The 14,743-nt window shown below is 39.3% G+C and overlaps 1 protein-coding gene across 1 annotated transcript in view; it reads right to left on the reverse strand.

The window, feature by feature from the left end:
* Positions 1-11,606: 11,606 nt before the first annotated feature.
* The window catches only part of pgghg (protein-glucosylgalactosylhydroxylysine glucosidase), a 10,075-nt gene continuing 6,938 nt past the window's right edge, over positions 11,607-14,743 (reverse strand). Inside the window, exons 8-14 of the mRNA XM_015964304.3 lie at positions 14,062-14,134; positions 13,846-13,982; positions 13,624-13,757; positions 13,125-13,220; positions 12,958-13,055; positions 12,678-12,892; positions 11,607-12,386 (exon numbers count right to left, since the gene is read on the reverse strand). Coding sequence (XP_015819790.1) covers positions 12,310-12,386; positions 12,678-12,892; positions 12,958-13,055; positions 13,125-13,220; positions 13,624-13,757; positions 13,846-13,982; positions 14,062-14,134 — 830 coding nt within the window. The 3' untranslated portion in view covers positions 11,607-12,309. The remainder of the gene's footprint in view (positions 12,387-12,677; positions 12,893-12,957; positions 13,056-13,124; positions 13,221-13,623; positions 13,758-13,845; positions 13,983-14,061; positions 14,135-14,743) is intronic.

Below are 14,743 nucleotides of genomic sequence, written 5' to 3' on the forward strand. Positions count from 1 at the left end.
CATGTTATATAGATTTTCGCTATATTTGTTGAGGTGTTTCAGGGATTTTAAATATAATTGAAATTCTATTAAAAACATTGAAGACGGGATGATTGTAAAAGTTGTTGTTTATGGATAAAAAATTTGGCTAAACAGAGGATGATATCATAGCAGAGTTCTTTATCTTTATCATTGAATATAACTCCAAATATCATCATATCTTTAGTGATGTGAACTGGGAGGGGTATTTTAGTTTTGATCCACACCTCTAGCTTTTTCCAGAACAATTGTGTTTTCAGACATTCGTAAAATATATGATCTATAGTTTCTATGTGATTTTCGCAAAAAGAGCAGTTGTTGCTATCAATATTAAAATGAGCTCTCAATAATTCTTTTGAAGGATACATTGCATTCATTATTTTAAAGTGGGTTTCTTTAGCTTTCGGTGGTATAGGTAATTTTAGGTAGATAGTTCTTATTTTCTCAACAGACGTTTTATCAAATTTGTAAATTACGTTATTTTTGTTTGTTTTTCCAGGAAATAGAGAATCATTTAAGGCTGATCTTATTGTAAGATTGTTGCATTTTCTGTCAGTTAACAGAAGACCTTTAATAGATAAGATAGGAAGGGTTGGAATAGAACATTGATGTTTTAGAAATTCTCGGGCTTGGATGATAAATTGATTTGAAAGTGCATTATGTAACCTGTTAAAGTCAAGTTCAGAAGCTTTAAAATTGTATCTTCTGCAGACATTGTCATAATTCAAGAGCTGACCATCTACATCCATTAAGTGTACAATAGACCATATATTGTTATCTAACCAATCTTTATAGAATAGTGATTTGTTTTGGTGCAATATAAATTGATTGTTCCAAATGATTATAGAGTGTGGTGAGTAGTTATGTACATATGTCATTTTCCAATACAATAAAATTTGTTTGTGGAACTCTGAAAGTTTAATGGGGAGTTTGTTTATATTGTAGTCAGTTAGGAGAAGAATTTTTAAGCCACCAATTTTGTTAAAGATGTAATTGGGGATACTATGCCAAAAGGCGTGTGGGTGATTTAACCAAAATTTTAACCAATTAATCTTTAGGGTGCCATTAAGATATTCAAAGTTAATGACCTTTAAACCTCCATCTTTTATTTCTTTAGTCATATGGGCCTTTTTAAGGTAGTGTGGTTTGTTTCTCCAAATAAAGTTAAAGTTTGTTTGATTAATTTTTTTAATTAGGTAGTTTGGTAAGGCAAGGTTACAGGTTGGCTAAACTAATCTTGATAAACATTCCATTCTGGTGTGATAAATACAACCTAGAATTAGCCTAGTGAACTAGACCAAATTCTTGCTTTGCAAAGTTTGGATGCTGGATACAGGATGCTGGGTTTCTTCCACTTTCATAAACACCTCAAAAATGGCAACAAATGATCATTTCCCTTGCCAAAAATTGATTACAGTGTCCTGGTCACCTGTAATGGGTTAAATTGACCTAAATATCTTTAGCTGGAGCTGGTACCACCTGGCTGCTCCTGTTTTAATATCCCCAGATCGCGGGGCAGAGGTGGAGGGCTGGTTGTTGTTTTAAAATCTAGCTTTCCTTGTAAACAGCTTACAACCACCATGTCATCTTCTTCTTTTGAACTGTGCCTATTTGAACTGTGCATCTCCCCCTGCCTGCTCGTTGTGCTGATTTATCGCCCTCCAAAGACTGACTCTAACTTCCTTAATGATTTCTGTGATCTTGTGGCAGACTGCATCCTAAAATATGACTATGTCCTATTTTTTGGTGATTTTAACATATCTGCTGCCCTGACAATGTGCTTGCTAAAGGTTTTCTGAATTTGCTAGACTCATTCAATTTAACTCATGGTTATCGTCCCCAACTCTTGCCAGGGGTCACACCCTGGACTGGTTCTCTCTTTAGGTCTCCCTGTCATGAACCTTGTGACTTTGCCTCCTGTGTTCTCTGACCCCTCTCCAATACTCTGTGATGTTACGTTGCCATGTCCTGTCCCTGTGTGTGAAGCTCCAGCTACTAGGTTCATACCCCTGGATGCAGAAACTATTTCAAAGTTTGTGGACTGTATGTCTGTAAGTTAGAGACCTTTAACCCAGATCCGTCTAACATTGATCACTATTCACAACACTTTGATTTACTTTGTAATCAGGTCCTGGACGTGGTTGCCCCTCTCAAGCTTTGCAAGTCTAGGCCTAGGGAGCCTTGGCTCTCTGATGTCACACGGGCTTGTAGGCGGGCGTGTCGATCCTCTGAGAGAAAGTGGAAAAAGGATGGCCTACAGGTCTTGTGTGAGTTGTTCAGAGCATCTCTGGTTGCTTATCAGGATGCAGTGAGGGCTGCCATAACGGCCTATTTTGCAGACATCATTGAAACAAACTCCAAGAATCCCAGGATGCTCTACAAATCACTAAACTCTGTTCTGGTGTATCAAGAGCCTAGCTTCATGTCTCCTACAGCTGCTGGAAACTCTGAAGCTTTTCACAAATTCTTTGTTCATAAAGTATCAGGCATCAGAGCAGCTATTTCTGGCAACTCTGTTGACCCTGTTCCAGTTCCTCTATCACCACCCAACCTGAGCTCCCTCAATACTGTTTCATATTCTGAGCTGAGTAAGCTAGTTGCGAGGCAGAAGCCATCTGGCTCTCCACTTGACGTTCTGCCGCCTCGTCTCTGGAAGGCTGCCTTTCCGTGTCTTGGCCCATCACTTGGTCAGATTATCAATGGAAGCCTCAGCACAGGTGTTGTCCCAGCTGCTTTGAAAGCAGCAGTTATTCGGCCGACCCTGAAGAAACCTGGTGCTGATGTCTCTGTGATCGAAAATTACAGGCCTATCTCTACCCTGCCCTTTACATCTAAACTGCTTGAGAAAGTCGTTTATCAGCAGCTGGTCTCACATTTAGCTGACTCTGATCTGTTTGAGGTTTTCCAATCAGGGTTCAGGTCTGGCCATAGCACAGAGTCAGCTCTACTGAGGGTCCTAAATGATATCTATCTTTCACTAGATCAGGGTACATCTGTGGTGCTTCTGTTGTTAGACCTAACAGCAGCCTTCGACACAGTTGACCACGCGATTCTACTCGATCGCTTGGAACGATGGGTTGGGATCAAAGGGTCTGCTCTGGATTGGTTTAGATCGTATCTCCACAACAGGACATTCTGCGTTAAACTGGGTGATGTTTTTTCTTCTTGGGAGGGGCTCCGCTGGGGGTCCCGCATCCTTGGTCCTCTTTTGTTTGCCATTTATCTGCTTCCTCTGGGGTCAATCTTTCGTAAACATGGCCTATCATTCCATCTCTATGCTGACGATTGCCAGATTTACTCTCCATTGTGTCAGGAGAAAGGTCACTCTATCCAGTCCTTTGTGTCCTGTGTTAATGAGGTGAAGTCTTGGCTAATGGCCAACTATCTACATCTGAATGAGGGAAAGCCAGAGCTCATTGCTTTTTCACCCCTACAGCAGGAATGTGGATCGTCATGTTGATCTTGGCCCTGTTTCTCCCTACTCAAAACCAGTTGTCACCAGTTTGGGGGTGAAAATTGATGCTGGACTTAAATTTGATGCACTCTGTGATCCGGTCCAGTTTCTTTCACCTGAGACGCCTTGCTAAAATCAAGCATATGCTGTCGAGAGCCCACCTGGAGCGGGTACTGCATGCATTTGTAATTTCTAGGCTTGACTACTGCAACTCTCTCTATGCAGGGTTGTGTCAGTCATCACTGCGTCGCCTACAGGTGGTGCAGAACAGCGCAGCCAGGTTCCTGACTGGGACCAGGAAACCGGACCACATCAGTCTGGTTTTGGCCTCCCTGCACTGGCTTCCGGTTTGCTATCGTTCACACTTCAAACTCCTCGTCTTTGTTTTTGATTTCTTCCAGGGTGGTGCTCCCCCCTATCTGGCCACTCTCCTGAACAGACATTCCCCATCACGCGCTCTGCGCTCCTCTGACCAAGGCCTGCTCGCTGTCCCTCGTTCGAGGTGTCGTACTCGCGGGGACCAGGCTTTCTCTGTCCTAGCACTGTCACTCTGGAACCAGTCGCCACCCTCAGTTAGGCTGTCCCCATCTCTGCCAGTCTTCAAGAGTCGCCTAAAAACCCACCTCCTCCGCTTGGCGTTTCCTGAACGTGTTTGAATTTAGCCCTCTTTTATGTTGAATTTATTTCATGGTTTTCAATGGTTCACTCTATCCATTGTTTTACACATTTGTCCTGTACTAGAATGCTTCACCTTTTTTTGTAATTTGTAATCTGTATTTTGAATTGCTTTTATTTTCTGATTTATTCAATATATTTAACTTTCTGTACCATGTTCAGCGCCTTGGGCTACCTGGCAGGATTGCGGAAGGAGCTTTATAAATAAAGCATTGATTGATTGATTGATTGATTGATTGATTGATTGATTGATTGAGTGATTAAATATTACTTTATTTATTATGATGCTGGGTGTCTTCCACAATCATATTCGAATAAACATGAAAATATTCCGTCCAAATATCTGTTTCATGTTATAAATATAACAGCCAGAAGGACTTAGTTAAAATAGGAGAAACATTTAAAGAAACTATTTACAATTAACCACAGAAATAGGTACAAATATGTTTTTAGACTATACAAACCATATACAGTGTTTTTACAGACATGCATCACAGACATATTCCTCTTTCTTTCCTTTTGGTGGCTTACTCAAGCACTTTTGGTGGTACCATCTTGGGCACACATCACATCCAATCTGTTTGAGACAAGAGGACAAAAAAGTACATAATAAAATAAGTAAAAATAATTCAGTTAGAAAAATTCTTAAGATACTTTAAAACAATCACATTAGTTTATCTTAAACTCAATTAGGTGCTATGTTAATACTGTGTATTGTAATATTCTTAAAAGTCTATTTATGACTAAAAACATGGATAAGTTACCCAGTGAGTGTCGCCGTATGTCATGCCACAAAGATGACACACTCCTGTCAAGTCATCTATGTATGTACATGAAAAATAAGAGGAAAACTATAATTTAATAGTCTTGTGTATTTAATATTTTTTAACTAAAAAATATATGCAGTTTCAGGACTATAAATTTAAGGAGTTTTACATGTGCATGATATTTCACCAAGATACCTGTGTTTTCCAAGAGACAGACAGCAATCTGCTCTCTAATAGCTGATAGTCTGATTGTTTTTGGTGAGTTGTCAAATGCCACAGGAGAGCCACTGAGAATGCACTCTGCAAACTGGTAAAGCAAAAGTGTAATAATGAATTTCATATGTAAATAAGAACTGGATTACATGTACATTCAATTAAAGTTTTGCTTTTTACAGGTATTCATTAGTTTAACTTGTATGACATACAATATTGAATTGACACTTTCAGTACCAAAATTTTTTCATGTTACACTCATTCAATGTGTGATCTACAGCTTATTTTTTTAAAGGTTAAAAATTAAAAGAACTTTTTTAATCGTCTTTTTTTTTGTTGCCATTTTTGAGGTGTTTATGAATGTGGAAGAGACTCAGCATCCTGTGATGAGACTATGACATCAAGAGATAATAAATAAAGTAATATTTAGGTAAATTTAACCCTTTACAGGTGGCCAGGACACTGTAATAAATTTTTGGCAAGGGAAATGATCATTTTTTGCCATTTTTGGGGTGTTTGTGAATATACAGTAGACAGTATGAGTACAATAACATCAACAGATAATACATAAAACCCTTATTTGGTCAATTTTAGCCTCCATGAAAATCTGAGCAATTCAATCACTTTTTGGCAAGTAAAATGCCATTTTTGTTGTGTACAATTAAATCATCAATAAAGAATTTAAAGATATTTTGAGGCGTTTCTTATAGGTAAACAGGAGGGTATAGTCACTATTTGGCAAGTGACAATCTTAATTTTATGTGCTGAAGTGCTTTTATCTTGTTACTTTTGAATAGAGCAAAGTAATGTATAGATAGTAACCTACACAGTTTCATTGTAAAGCCAAAGCTTGATCAGTTTAAATACTATTTTTCAAGTAAAAATGTGCCCCAAACTAGTTAACTGTGGCTCCATGTCAAGTGGACTAAAGAAAGGAAGGGGAAAAAATCAAATCGCTGGAGAATTGTGTATTTCCATTTATACAACGTTTGACTTTACATTCAATACAGGGCGCCATTTTTCACTATTTATTTTTTAGTATCAAGGCTGTAACATAAAGAAAGCCAGTTCTTACCACAAACCATCTTTCAATCGCAAATATTGCAAAAAGGATTAACATATGCTCATTGTGAACGTTTAAGACAAATAGCAACACTTAAAACAACTTCCGAACTGGAAAAAACTAATATCTGTGATAAACATCTGTTTAAGTACCGGACGAGGTTATATCTGCTTTCTCAATGTCCGTATTGCTAGATATGCCGAGTTTTAAGGCAAAATCCCGGGGAATTTTGTCTAGAAATGCAATTACCCTAACCGTGCTCCATCCCGCGGTGGCTAATCATTTTTTGGCAGCGAGTCGATTTATGGCACAACAAGGTCTGTGCCAAAAGTTAAACACTTTGTTGAGAACGTTATTCCTTTATACAGTCATTCTGACTTTAAAAGCCACTTCAGACTTTCCAGAGGACAAGTGGGGGTAGGCTTTTGTGATGGTTACCACTACTCATATTTGCTCAGACATCATGTTCACTTTCTGACTTTTCCATTTAGGATCAATGATGGCACTGGGACCATTCCACATGAACAGACAGCACACCAAATTACCCCTGTCCAAAAGTGTTCTTGCCTGTCTGTGGACGCTGGCAAATCAGGAGTCATACAGGGGAGTGGCGGACCGTTTTAACATAACTAAATCTACAGTTTTTGCACATCTCCATCACTTCTGCTCCCTGGTCATCACACATTTGTCACATTACATTTCTTGGCGTACTGATGAACAGCTTCACACCTCACAGCTCGGATTTCAGAGGGCAGGTTTTCCAAATACAGTCTGTGCCGTTGATGGATGTCACATTCCCATTGTCAGACCAAATTGCAATGATCCCACAGCATACTATAACAGAAAACAGTTCTATTCCATAATCCTTACTGGGTTTGCAAACAGTAATCGCCGCTTCTGTCATGTCAGTGTGGGCCACCCTGGCAGCTGGCATGATGCAAGAGCCTTTCGCCACACAACTGTTGCTCACCTACTTGAAGACCTCCTGGCACTGGTCCCAAATGGCATGCACATCATTGGAGATTCAGCTTACCCCCTATTGCCACGGCTGATGAAGCCTTACAGGGATAATGGGCACCTCACAGCCCAGCCAAAGGCACTTTAATAGAAAACTGAATGTGGCGCGTGTTGTCATTGAACATGCATTTGGCATGCTGAAAGCAAAGTTTGGGAGGCTAAAATGTCTTCACATGAAAGGCATAGGACATACTAGTGCAACTGTGACAGCATGCTGCCTTCTGTACAACATTTGTTTGGATCCTAGTGACCATGTGGAGGAGGAGCTAGAGCAGGACGAGAATGACCCACATCCACAACCCAACAATGAATATGCTTCAAAATACAGACAGGATTTGTTCCCAGATTTAAGCTAGCCCACCCTTACCCCAGCACCTTATTCAATGTTTGGTTTTATTCTTCATTCCCACACATTTATGTGAGCTAGTGTGCTGTATGCCACAGGGTGATTTGATGCACTTTAAGTGAAATCAGTCTGCTCTCCAACTCTGTACATTAAGTTTTAAACAAAGTACATCTCTATCATCAAGACTCCTGATGTGCCTCCCAGTGGCAGCTCATGGAAACTGGGTGATATGAACCCAGGGGAAACCATCAGGGGATCTCGGAGCATCAGTGGTCTCCAGAGGCAAAGTGACATTACCGTTTGTAATTTGACATGCCGACCACTGCTTTTATGTTAAATCCTTTAAAGATAAGAAACACAAAAATACCTTTAATGCTCAGATATACATTTTTATTCTGAGTGTCCTTCTAGCAAACTGATAAGTTTTTCTTGCTGCTTTCCAAGTTCTTTTAACTGATTCAGGATTTGACCCATGCATGTAATTACTTGTTTCTCAAACCCACTTTTCTTTTTTCTTTCAGCCGTCTCCAGTTGGCCAATCCTGGCCTTGTAAGTGACTCCAAGGCAGTGGTCCTGCACTCAGCATGGGCCTCATAGGACTGAAAAAACGCTGGGAGATGAGCAGTCTTGCTTCTCTTAGAGCCAGAAGCTTGTCTGTCCTGTATGGCCGATGAGGGACCAGGTTGCTCTTCGGTTTCAGCAGGTGATGACTGAGCTGCTGAAGGATGGGCTTCTTTAGGAAAGAGGGGAGTTGAACCAGTTGTGCCAGGTGGTGCACTTCCCACTGCTGTGTGACCAAAAAGTTCATCCATTTGCTGACAGAAGAGGGATAAACAATTTTCATTAGTTATTGTAGAACTTTACTGAACACTTTTAATTACAAATAATCCTTTTTGTCCAAAGAACTGGTCCAAGCACTTACTGTGTAATAGTCCCAGGTAATTTTTTCCTCTCCTGTCAGTCTACTTCTGTCTTTGGCTCGTTTGTATGTGGTTACCATGTTTTCCAGCTTTTTTCTCATTTTCTCTTTAGTGAAGTTGTATTCTCATCTAGAGAATTCCTGTTCCAGTTTTTTATGGAATAAAGGTTTGTTACGGTGATAGAGATGCTGATGTTCTCTTGTTAGCTCTAGAAGCAGCAGTGTAGTACTGTGAGTGAATTCTGTTCAAACAAAGAACTGTTATAGGACAGAATCTTCAAAATATGGTAATGGTAAATGGCCTGTATTTGATATAGCGCCTTCTAGAGTTCTTGAAACCCCCCAAGGTGCTTTACAACACAATCAGTCATTCACCCATTCACACACACATTCACACACTGGTGGGGATGAGCTACAATGTAGCCACAGCTGCCCTGGGGCACACTGACAGAGGCGAGGCTGCCAAGCACTGGCGCCACCAGTCCCTCCGACCACCACCAGCAGGCAACGTGGGTTAAGTGTCTTGCCCAAGGACACAACGACAGCGACAGACTGAGCGGGGCTCGAACCTGCAACCTTCCGATTATGGGGCGAGCACTTAACTCCTGTGCCACCGTCGCCCCAAAATATAAAGTATTAGTATCCAAAATACCACTGTACCCGTCGGTGGTCCATGGCATTCTGGCTCATTGGATGGACATGAAGATTGCAGTCCCTTTGGAGATGTTTTAACAGAAGTAATGCACTGGGTGAGTGGGACAACCGACTCACTCTGACCTGGGACTTTGGAAAGTTGAACCTGGGTACCTTGATTAGGGTGCTGATTGAATGTTTGGACTGATTGAACAGATGTGCTCATGGTTGAAGGTTTAGTTCCTGCTACGGGACTAGGGATGATGGACACTGGCATCTTGGTCATGGATGTAATTTTCACTTTAGAAGTGGGGGGGGACACGGGGGGGGGGGGGGTGTTATCTTTACAGTATGCTCTAATGGGAAACAGGCTTCAAAACAAACGGTTGTTTTCCGCTTGGTCCTAGAGCTCAACCAGCGTCAATTTAACATAGCGTAATGTTGTTTTTGGATGGTAAAAAGTGCAGGGGTCAAAACTTGACTTTGGAAAAAAAGGGGGGGGGGGACATGCCCCCCCCCCCCAATTACGTCCATGATCTTGGTAACAGGGGTGGGACACTGGTCTCTCAAAAGTTGACCAATGGACAAAGGCGGGTTAATTTGTGGATTTCCTGCCGATGCTACTAAAGGTTACAATTGAAAACATTTAATAAACACACACACAGACTATGTGGAATACTAAGGGAAGTTTACCTTGATTCTGGTTTGCAGCTCTTACTTGCTCCATTATGTATGTTGCATAGTTGTTATCTGAAAAATACAACCCAACATTTCACTCTTTTGATAAAGGTTATAATTAAAGATTAATCAGGTGACTGAGCCATCATTGCACATCATTAACTTTGTTTCTTCCTAGTTGTGATTTGTCCTCCTTCTGCATGCATCATCAACCTTGGAGACTGGAGTTAATAATGTTAGAAATAAATTGTATAGAATCTGTAACTTACCATTTTTCATCATTTCAGCGGTTTGTCTGCTCACAACCCGTTTAAGGGTGCCCTTGCTGTCTGTCAAACACACAGCAACTTGATCCATTTTTCTGAGAACAATCCCTATTTTCAGGAGCCTTAAATAGCAAATTAGTTGAGTAGCTAAGTGGATTCACACTGTTACTTCCAATCACCAACACATTGTACCCAAATAATATTTATTGCAGGTGTGTCTGTGACTTTACTGATGGTGGAACTTATCATGACATTTGTTTCTTCATTAAAGCTTATGGTGACATAACCATTAACTGTGGCTGTGTCTCCATTCAACATTGAGAACTCAACAAACTGAGAAAGCTCTCTGGAATGAGAGGGTGAAATTTTGTTAAAGAAATAACACAGTCCAGTTGCTGTTTGACAACTTTTTTTAAATAACTATGACCTGGATGACTGAGAACCTCCACAGATATCAATAAACTCAGCAACTGTTCGAGTGTGACTCATATTGCTGTTCATGTTCTATTTCCAGGAACATTAATATATGTTTATTACAAAGAAAACATGAGTGAGCATGTTGTGTGTGTGATGTGCTGCTAAACAAATGAATCACAAATATAATAAACAGTGACATTTTGCTTCATAGATAGCTGATGAACAGTATGCATAGTATAAAATGGTGCATTTGGCTGATATAAATTATGCTATTTTTTTCTTCTGAGGTGTTTAAAAATGTAAGGATAAGTCTGAATCAATTCAATAAGATTTCTGCTATGATTTACACATTTTATTGTAAAGAACAAGTAAAATTCTGGTGCCTGTTAGCAGCTGAAACACATCCTCACATGCTTGTGGATATAATATAATGCATATAGAGACATGACTGTAATAATAAGTAAAGGTTATCAGCTGTAGGTTTAGCGTGCTTATAGGAAACGTGCCAAGAGAACACAAAACACATTTCTCTTTATGGCCTATATTGATGTCATCATCAAACCCTGATTTATAGCTACAACTAACATTTTTATTTGTTATTATACCAAAATTATTTTAAGATTAATCAGTATTGAGGTGTTTATAAACAGTGACACACACACAAAAAGACTTTACCATAAAATTAAGTGAAAATGTTTATTATTAGTGTTGGAGACTAGTAGGACTGATCCTTGTAATGATTTAAATTACATGTTACTTAATAAGCCATAAGACCTAGGATTCCATAGGAAATATGAAATCAACCTCATGGATCTGTTGGGTTATTTTAACCAGAAGATTGGAACTTTTTATTGCAGAGATTAGATAACAGCTTTGTATTCACTCAGAGACAACAGAAGAGAGAGTCAAGTTTAAAGATTTATTACTAAACAAATTAAACTACTCACTTTAACACTAAATGTATGGTGTAACTAAGGTGGATGAGACGGAGAATGGTGTGATGTGGAACGTTGCTCAGAACCAGCAAATCCGAAGAAGCAATTAGTTCTGATGGGAAATGAAGGCGATGTCTTCGCTCTAAGCTTTGGTTGGGAGATTCATAAACACGTTCAACGCCATTTCGTCGGCCTACATACCCTTGTGGAAGTCCCTGTTAGATCAGGAATGTTGGGGTCCAGCTGGACCCTCTCTGGAACCGAAGCCGGTAGGAAAAGCAGCGGTTGCCGACCAGGAATTGTTGCAGCAGTTGGAACAGCAACAGATTTTATCCAGCTTGTCGTTGGTTCTTTTGGCTGAAGAGGAAAGTTACGGATTGGCCACCCCGACACTTCTCTAGAACGCTTTGAACTGGCGTTAGAGATGACGTGGGCATAGTTTTATACTTCGGATGTTTTGGTTTATGGTCGAATGAAAAGATGACAGATTTACCAATCACCACCAAAACCCCGCTTCCGTCAGATCTGGCAGATTCTGATTGGATCAGTAAAAGCAATGTGTCATGTCTTAATGCTACATGAGATCAGTTCTAGTGGAAACATCATATTACTTATTATATTCTATAGGATTATAATAAAGTAATTAATATTTTGATTTCACAGATTGGTCGCATCTTACTTATTGACTAACACTTTGTTTGATTAGCTTTGGTAAAACAGAGCTCTTTGATTTATTAAAAGGAGAGTCCCTTTCTTCACTCTTCTCTTGAGCTGGAAAGAAAGCAGTTTATAGCAAATGCATGAGACCTTGAGGCCATATCTCATGCAGACTAGTCGTGTCAGAGGAGAGGGGGAAAATGACGTTTGGTGGAAACAGTCATTTCATTCCGTTACATCCTGCTTCTGTATCAGAGAGGCCAGCAGAAAGATGAAGAATCTATTTTACTAACACATCCAGGCTCTCGAGGAAAAGTCACCGGCTGACCTGAAACGGCAGGTGTGAAGCACATTAAGGTCTAGCTACGTTCACGGTGAAACAGTCATTTTAAAAACAAGTTGTGCTATATTTTTTAGCTTCGTTACAGCAGTCATATGCTTTGTTTCTGCAATACTGAGTTGATATTTAGTCATTTATGTGTGTTTTCTGTACAGTTTGATATCATAAACCCTCTTAAATTGCATCTGTTTGCTGTTTCATGATCAGTTTGTCAGAAGCTTGTTAAATAAATAAAAATAGTTATTAGACTACGATTTAGTGTCACTTCTCCCATGTTACCTGGCATGAGAGGGATTTTAACTCCTGATGACTTCAGAACAACTTGGAGTTGGTGGGGTTTTGTGTTTGCAGCCTTCTCCCTGAGGATGATACAAACTTCATCTCTCCTGAGCAGCCAGTCCATCTGACTGCCCAGGTAATTAACACCACGGACACAAAGTTCACAGATGTCATCAGGAAGCAGTGGGGAAAAGGCCAAGCATTCCTTCTGAACTCTGGGGAGGGATAAAAGCCGTTTATACCTTAAATGATCACATGAAACATGAAGAATAGTTGCTACCTGAAACCCGTGTAGCCAAACAGCACAGCTTGCAGAAATCCTCCCATGCCTGTGAGAAAGTTCACTGCTCCAGAACCATCTGATGATTCACTCCATACCTGTGTGCAGAGGGAACGTCACATTCCCTGGATAAATGCTGGCATTAAGAACGTGTGTGGTACTGATACCTGAAATGGTCCCTGGATGTTCTTGAAGCACTTTTCCAGTAAACGTTGAGCTTTCTCCGCCTCTCCAAGCTCCAGCCAGCCTATTGCAAACATGCCCTAAAGGAAAGAGATTAAAAAAAAAAAAAAGCTAGACTATCTGCAGGTTTTTTAAGTTTACGATTATAATTCAATGACAGTATAAATTATAAATAAATATCAATGATCTACCACTTGTTTAAATATGGTACAAAGTTTAGAAATTATTTGACTCTTTTTAGAAAGATAAGTATGAGACAAGGTGTAAAAAAATAAGACCAATAACCTCTTAAAATTATAATAAAAAAGGATAATGCTAAAATGATCTGGTGGAAACTGATTAGATGATTATTATCAGTGGAAAATGTTTAAAAATGGACCAAAAGTGTGAAGGAATTGGAGGCTACATTGAGTCTCATGCCTTCTTTCTTGTTTATCCAATGAAAAACACATTGTGAAGAATTTCAACACTTATTTTGCTTACCCACGTCATAGCTGGACCTTTTGGGTCCGTTACTGGCTCATACGCTTCAAGATCATTCCTCCTAACCTTCAGAGACATCGGCATGCCCAGAGGGTAACCCAGCATCACCGTGTCCGCCTGTTTCACCGGTTGGCCTGTTTTACAGTTAAAAAGGCAAAAAAAACCCTCTTGATTTCATCTAAAAACCTAATCTCATGTTTGTTGTGAGGCACCAATTTTAACCTTGCTTGTAGCCGTCAAACTCAGGGTGGTATTGGGCCTCCGGGTCAAAGGGTATTTCAATGTGTTCGGCCACTTCCTGCCATTCTTTTGGTGCAGGATGCTGCAGGAGATCAGCCAACTCCACGGCAAACTGCAGACTAACAAAAGACAAAATGTTTGTACAAACTGGTCTCCATGAACAGATGTGATACAATGTTCAAATACCAATATTAGTACCTGAGTTTGACTGTTGCATTTGTATACACAGAGTTGTTGACATCGGAGTAATATTCATCAGGTGGCATGACACCTGGATGTAAAACAAGTGAATGAATTATATATACACACACACATTATATATGTGTATATATATATATATATATATATATATATATATATATATATATATACACACACACATTATACATATATACACACACACACACATATATATATATATATATATATATATATATATATATATATATATACACACACACACACACATTATACATACATATATATATACATACACACACACACACACATATATATATATATATATATATATATATATATATATATACACACACACACACACACACACACACACATATATATATATATATATATATATATATATATTTATATATATATATGTGTGTGTGTGTGTGTATATATATATATATATACATACACACACACAAACACACACACACACACACACACATATATATATATATATATATATATATATAAAAGTAATTGCCCCCCTTGTTAAAAAATAACCCAACTGTGGTGTTTCACACCTGAGTTCAATTTCTGTAGCCACCCCCAAGCCTGATTACTTCCACACCTGTTTCAATCAAGAAATCACTTAAATATGAGCTGCCTGACACAGAGAAGTAGACCAAAAGCA

This window comes from Nothobranchius furzeri, chromosome 4, assembly GCF_043380555.1.
Source record: "Nothobranchius furzeri strain GRZ-AD chromosome 4, NfurGRZ-RIMD1, whole genome shotgun sequence".
Lineage (NCBI taxonomy): Eukaryota > Metazoa > Chordata > Actinopteri > Cyprinodontiformes > Nothobranchiidae > Nothobranchius > Nothobranchius furzeri.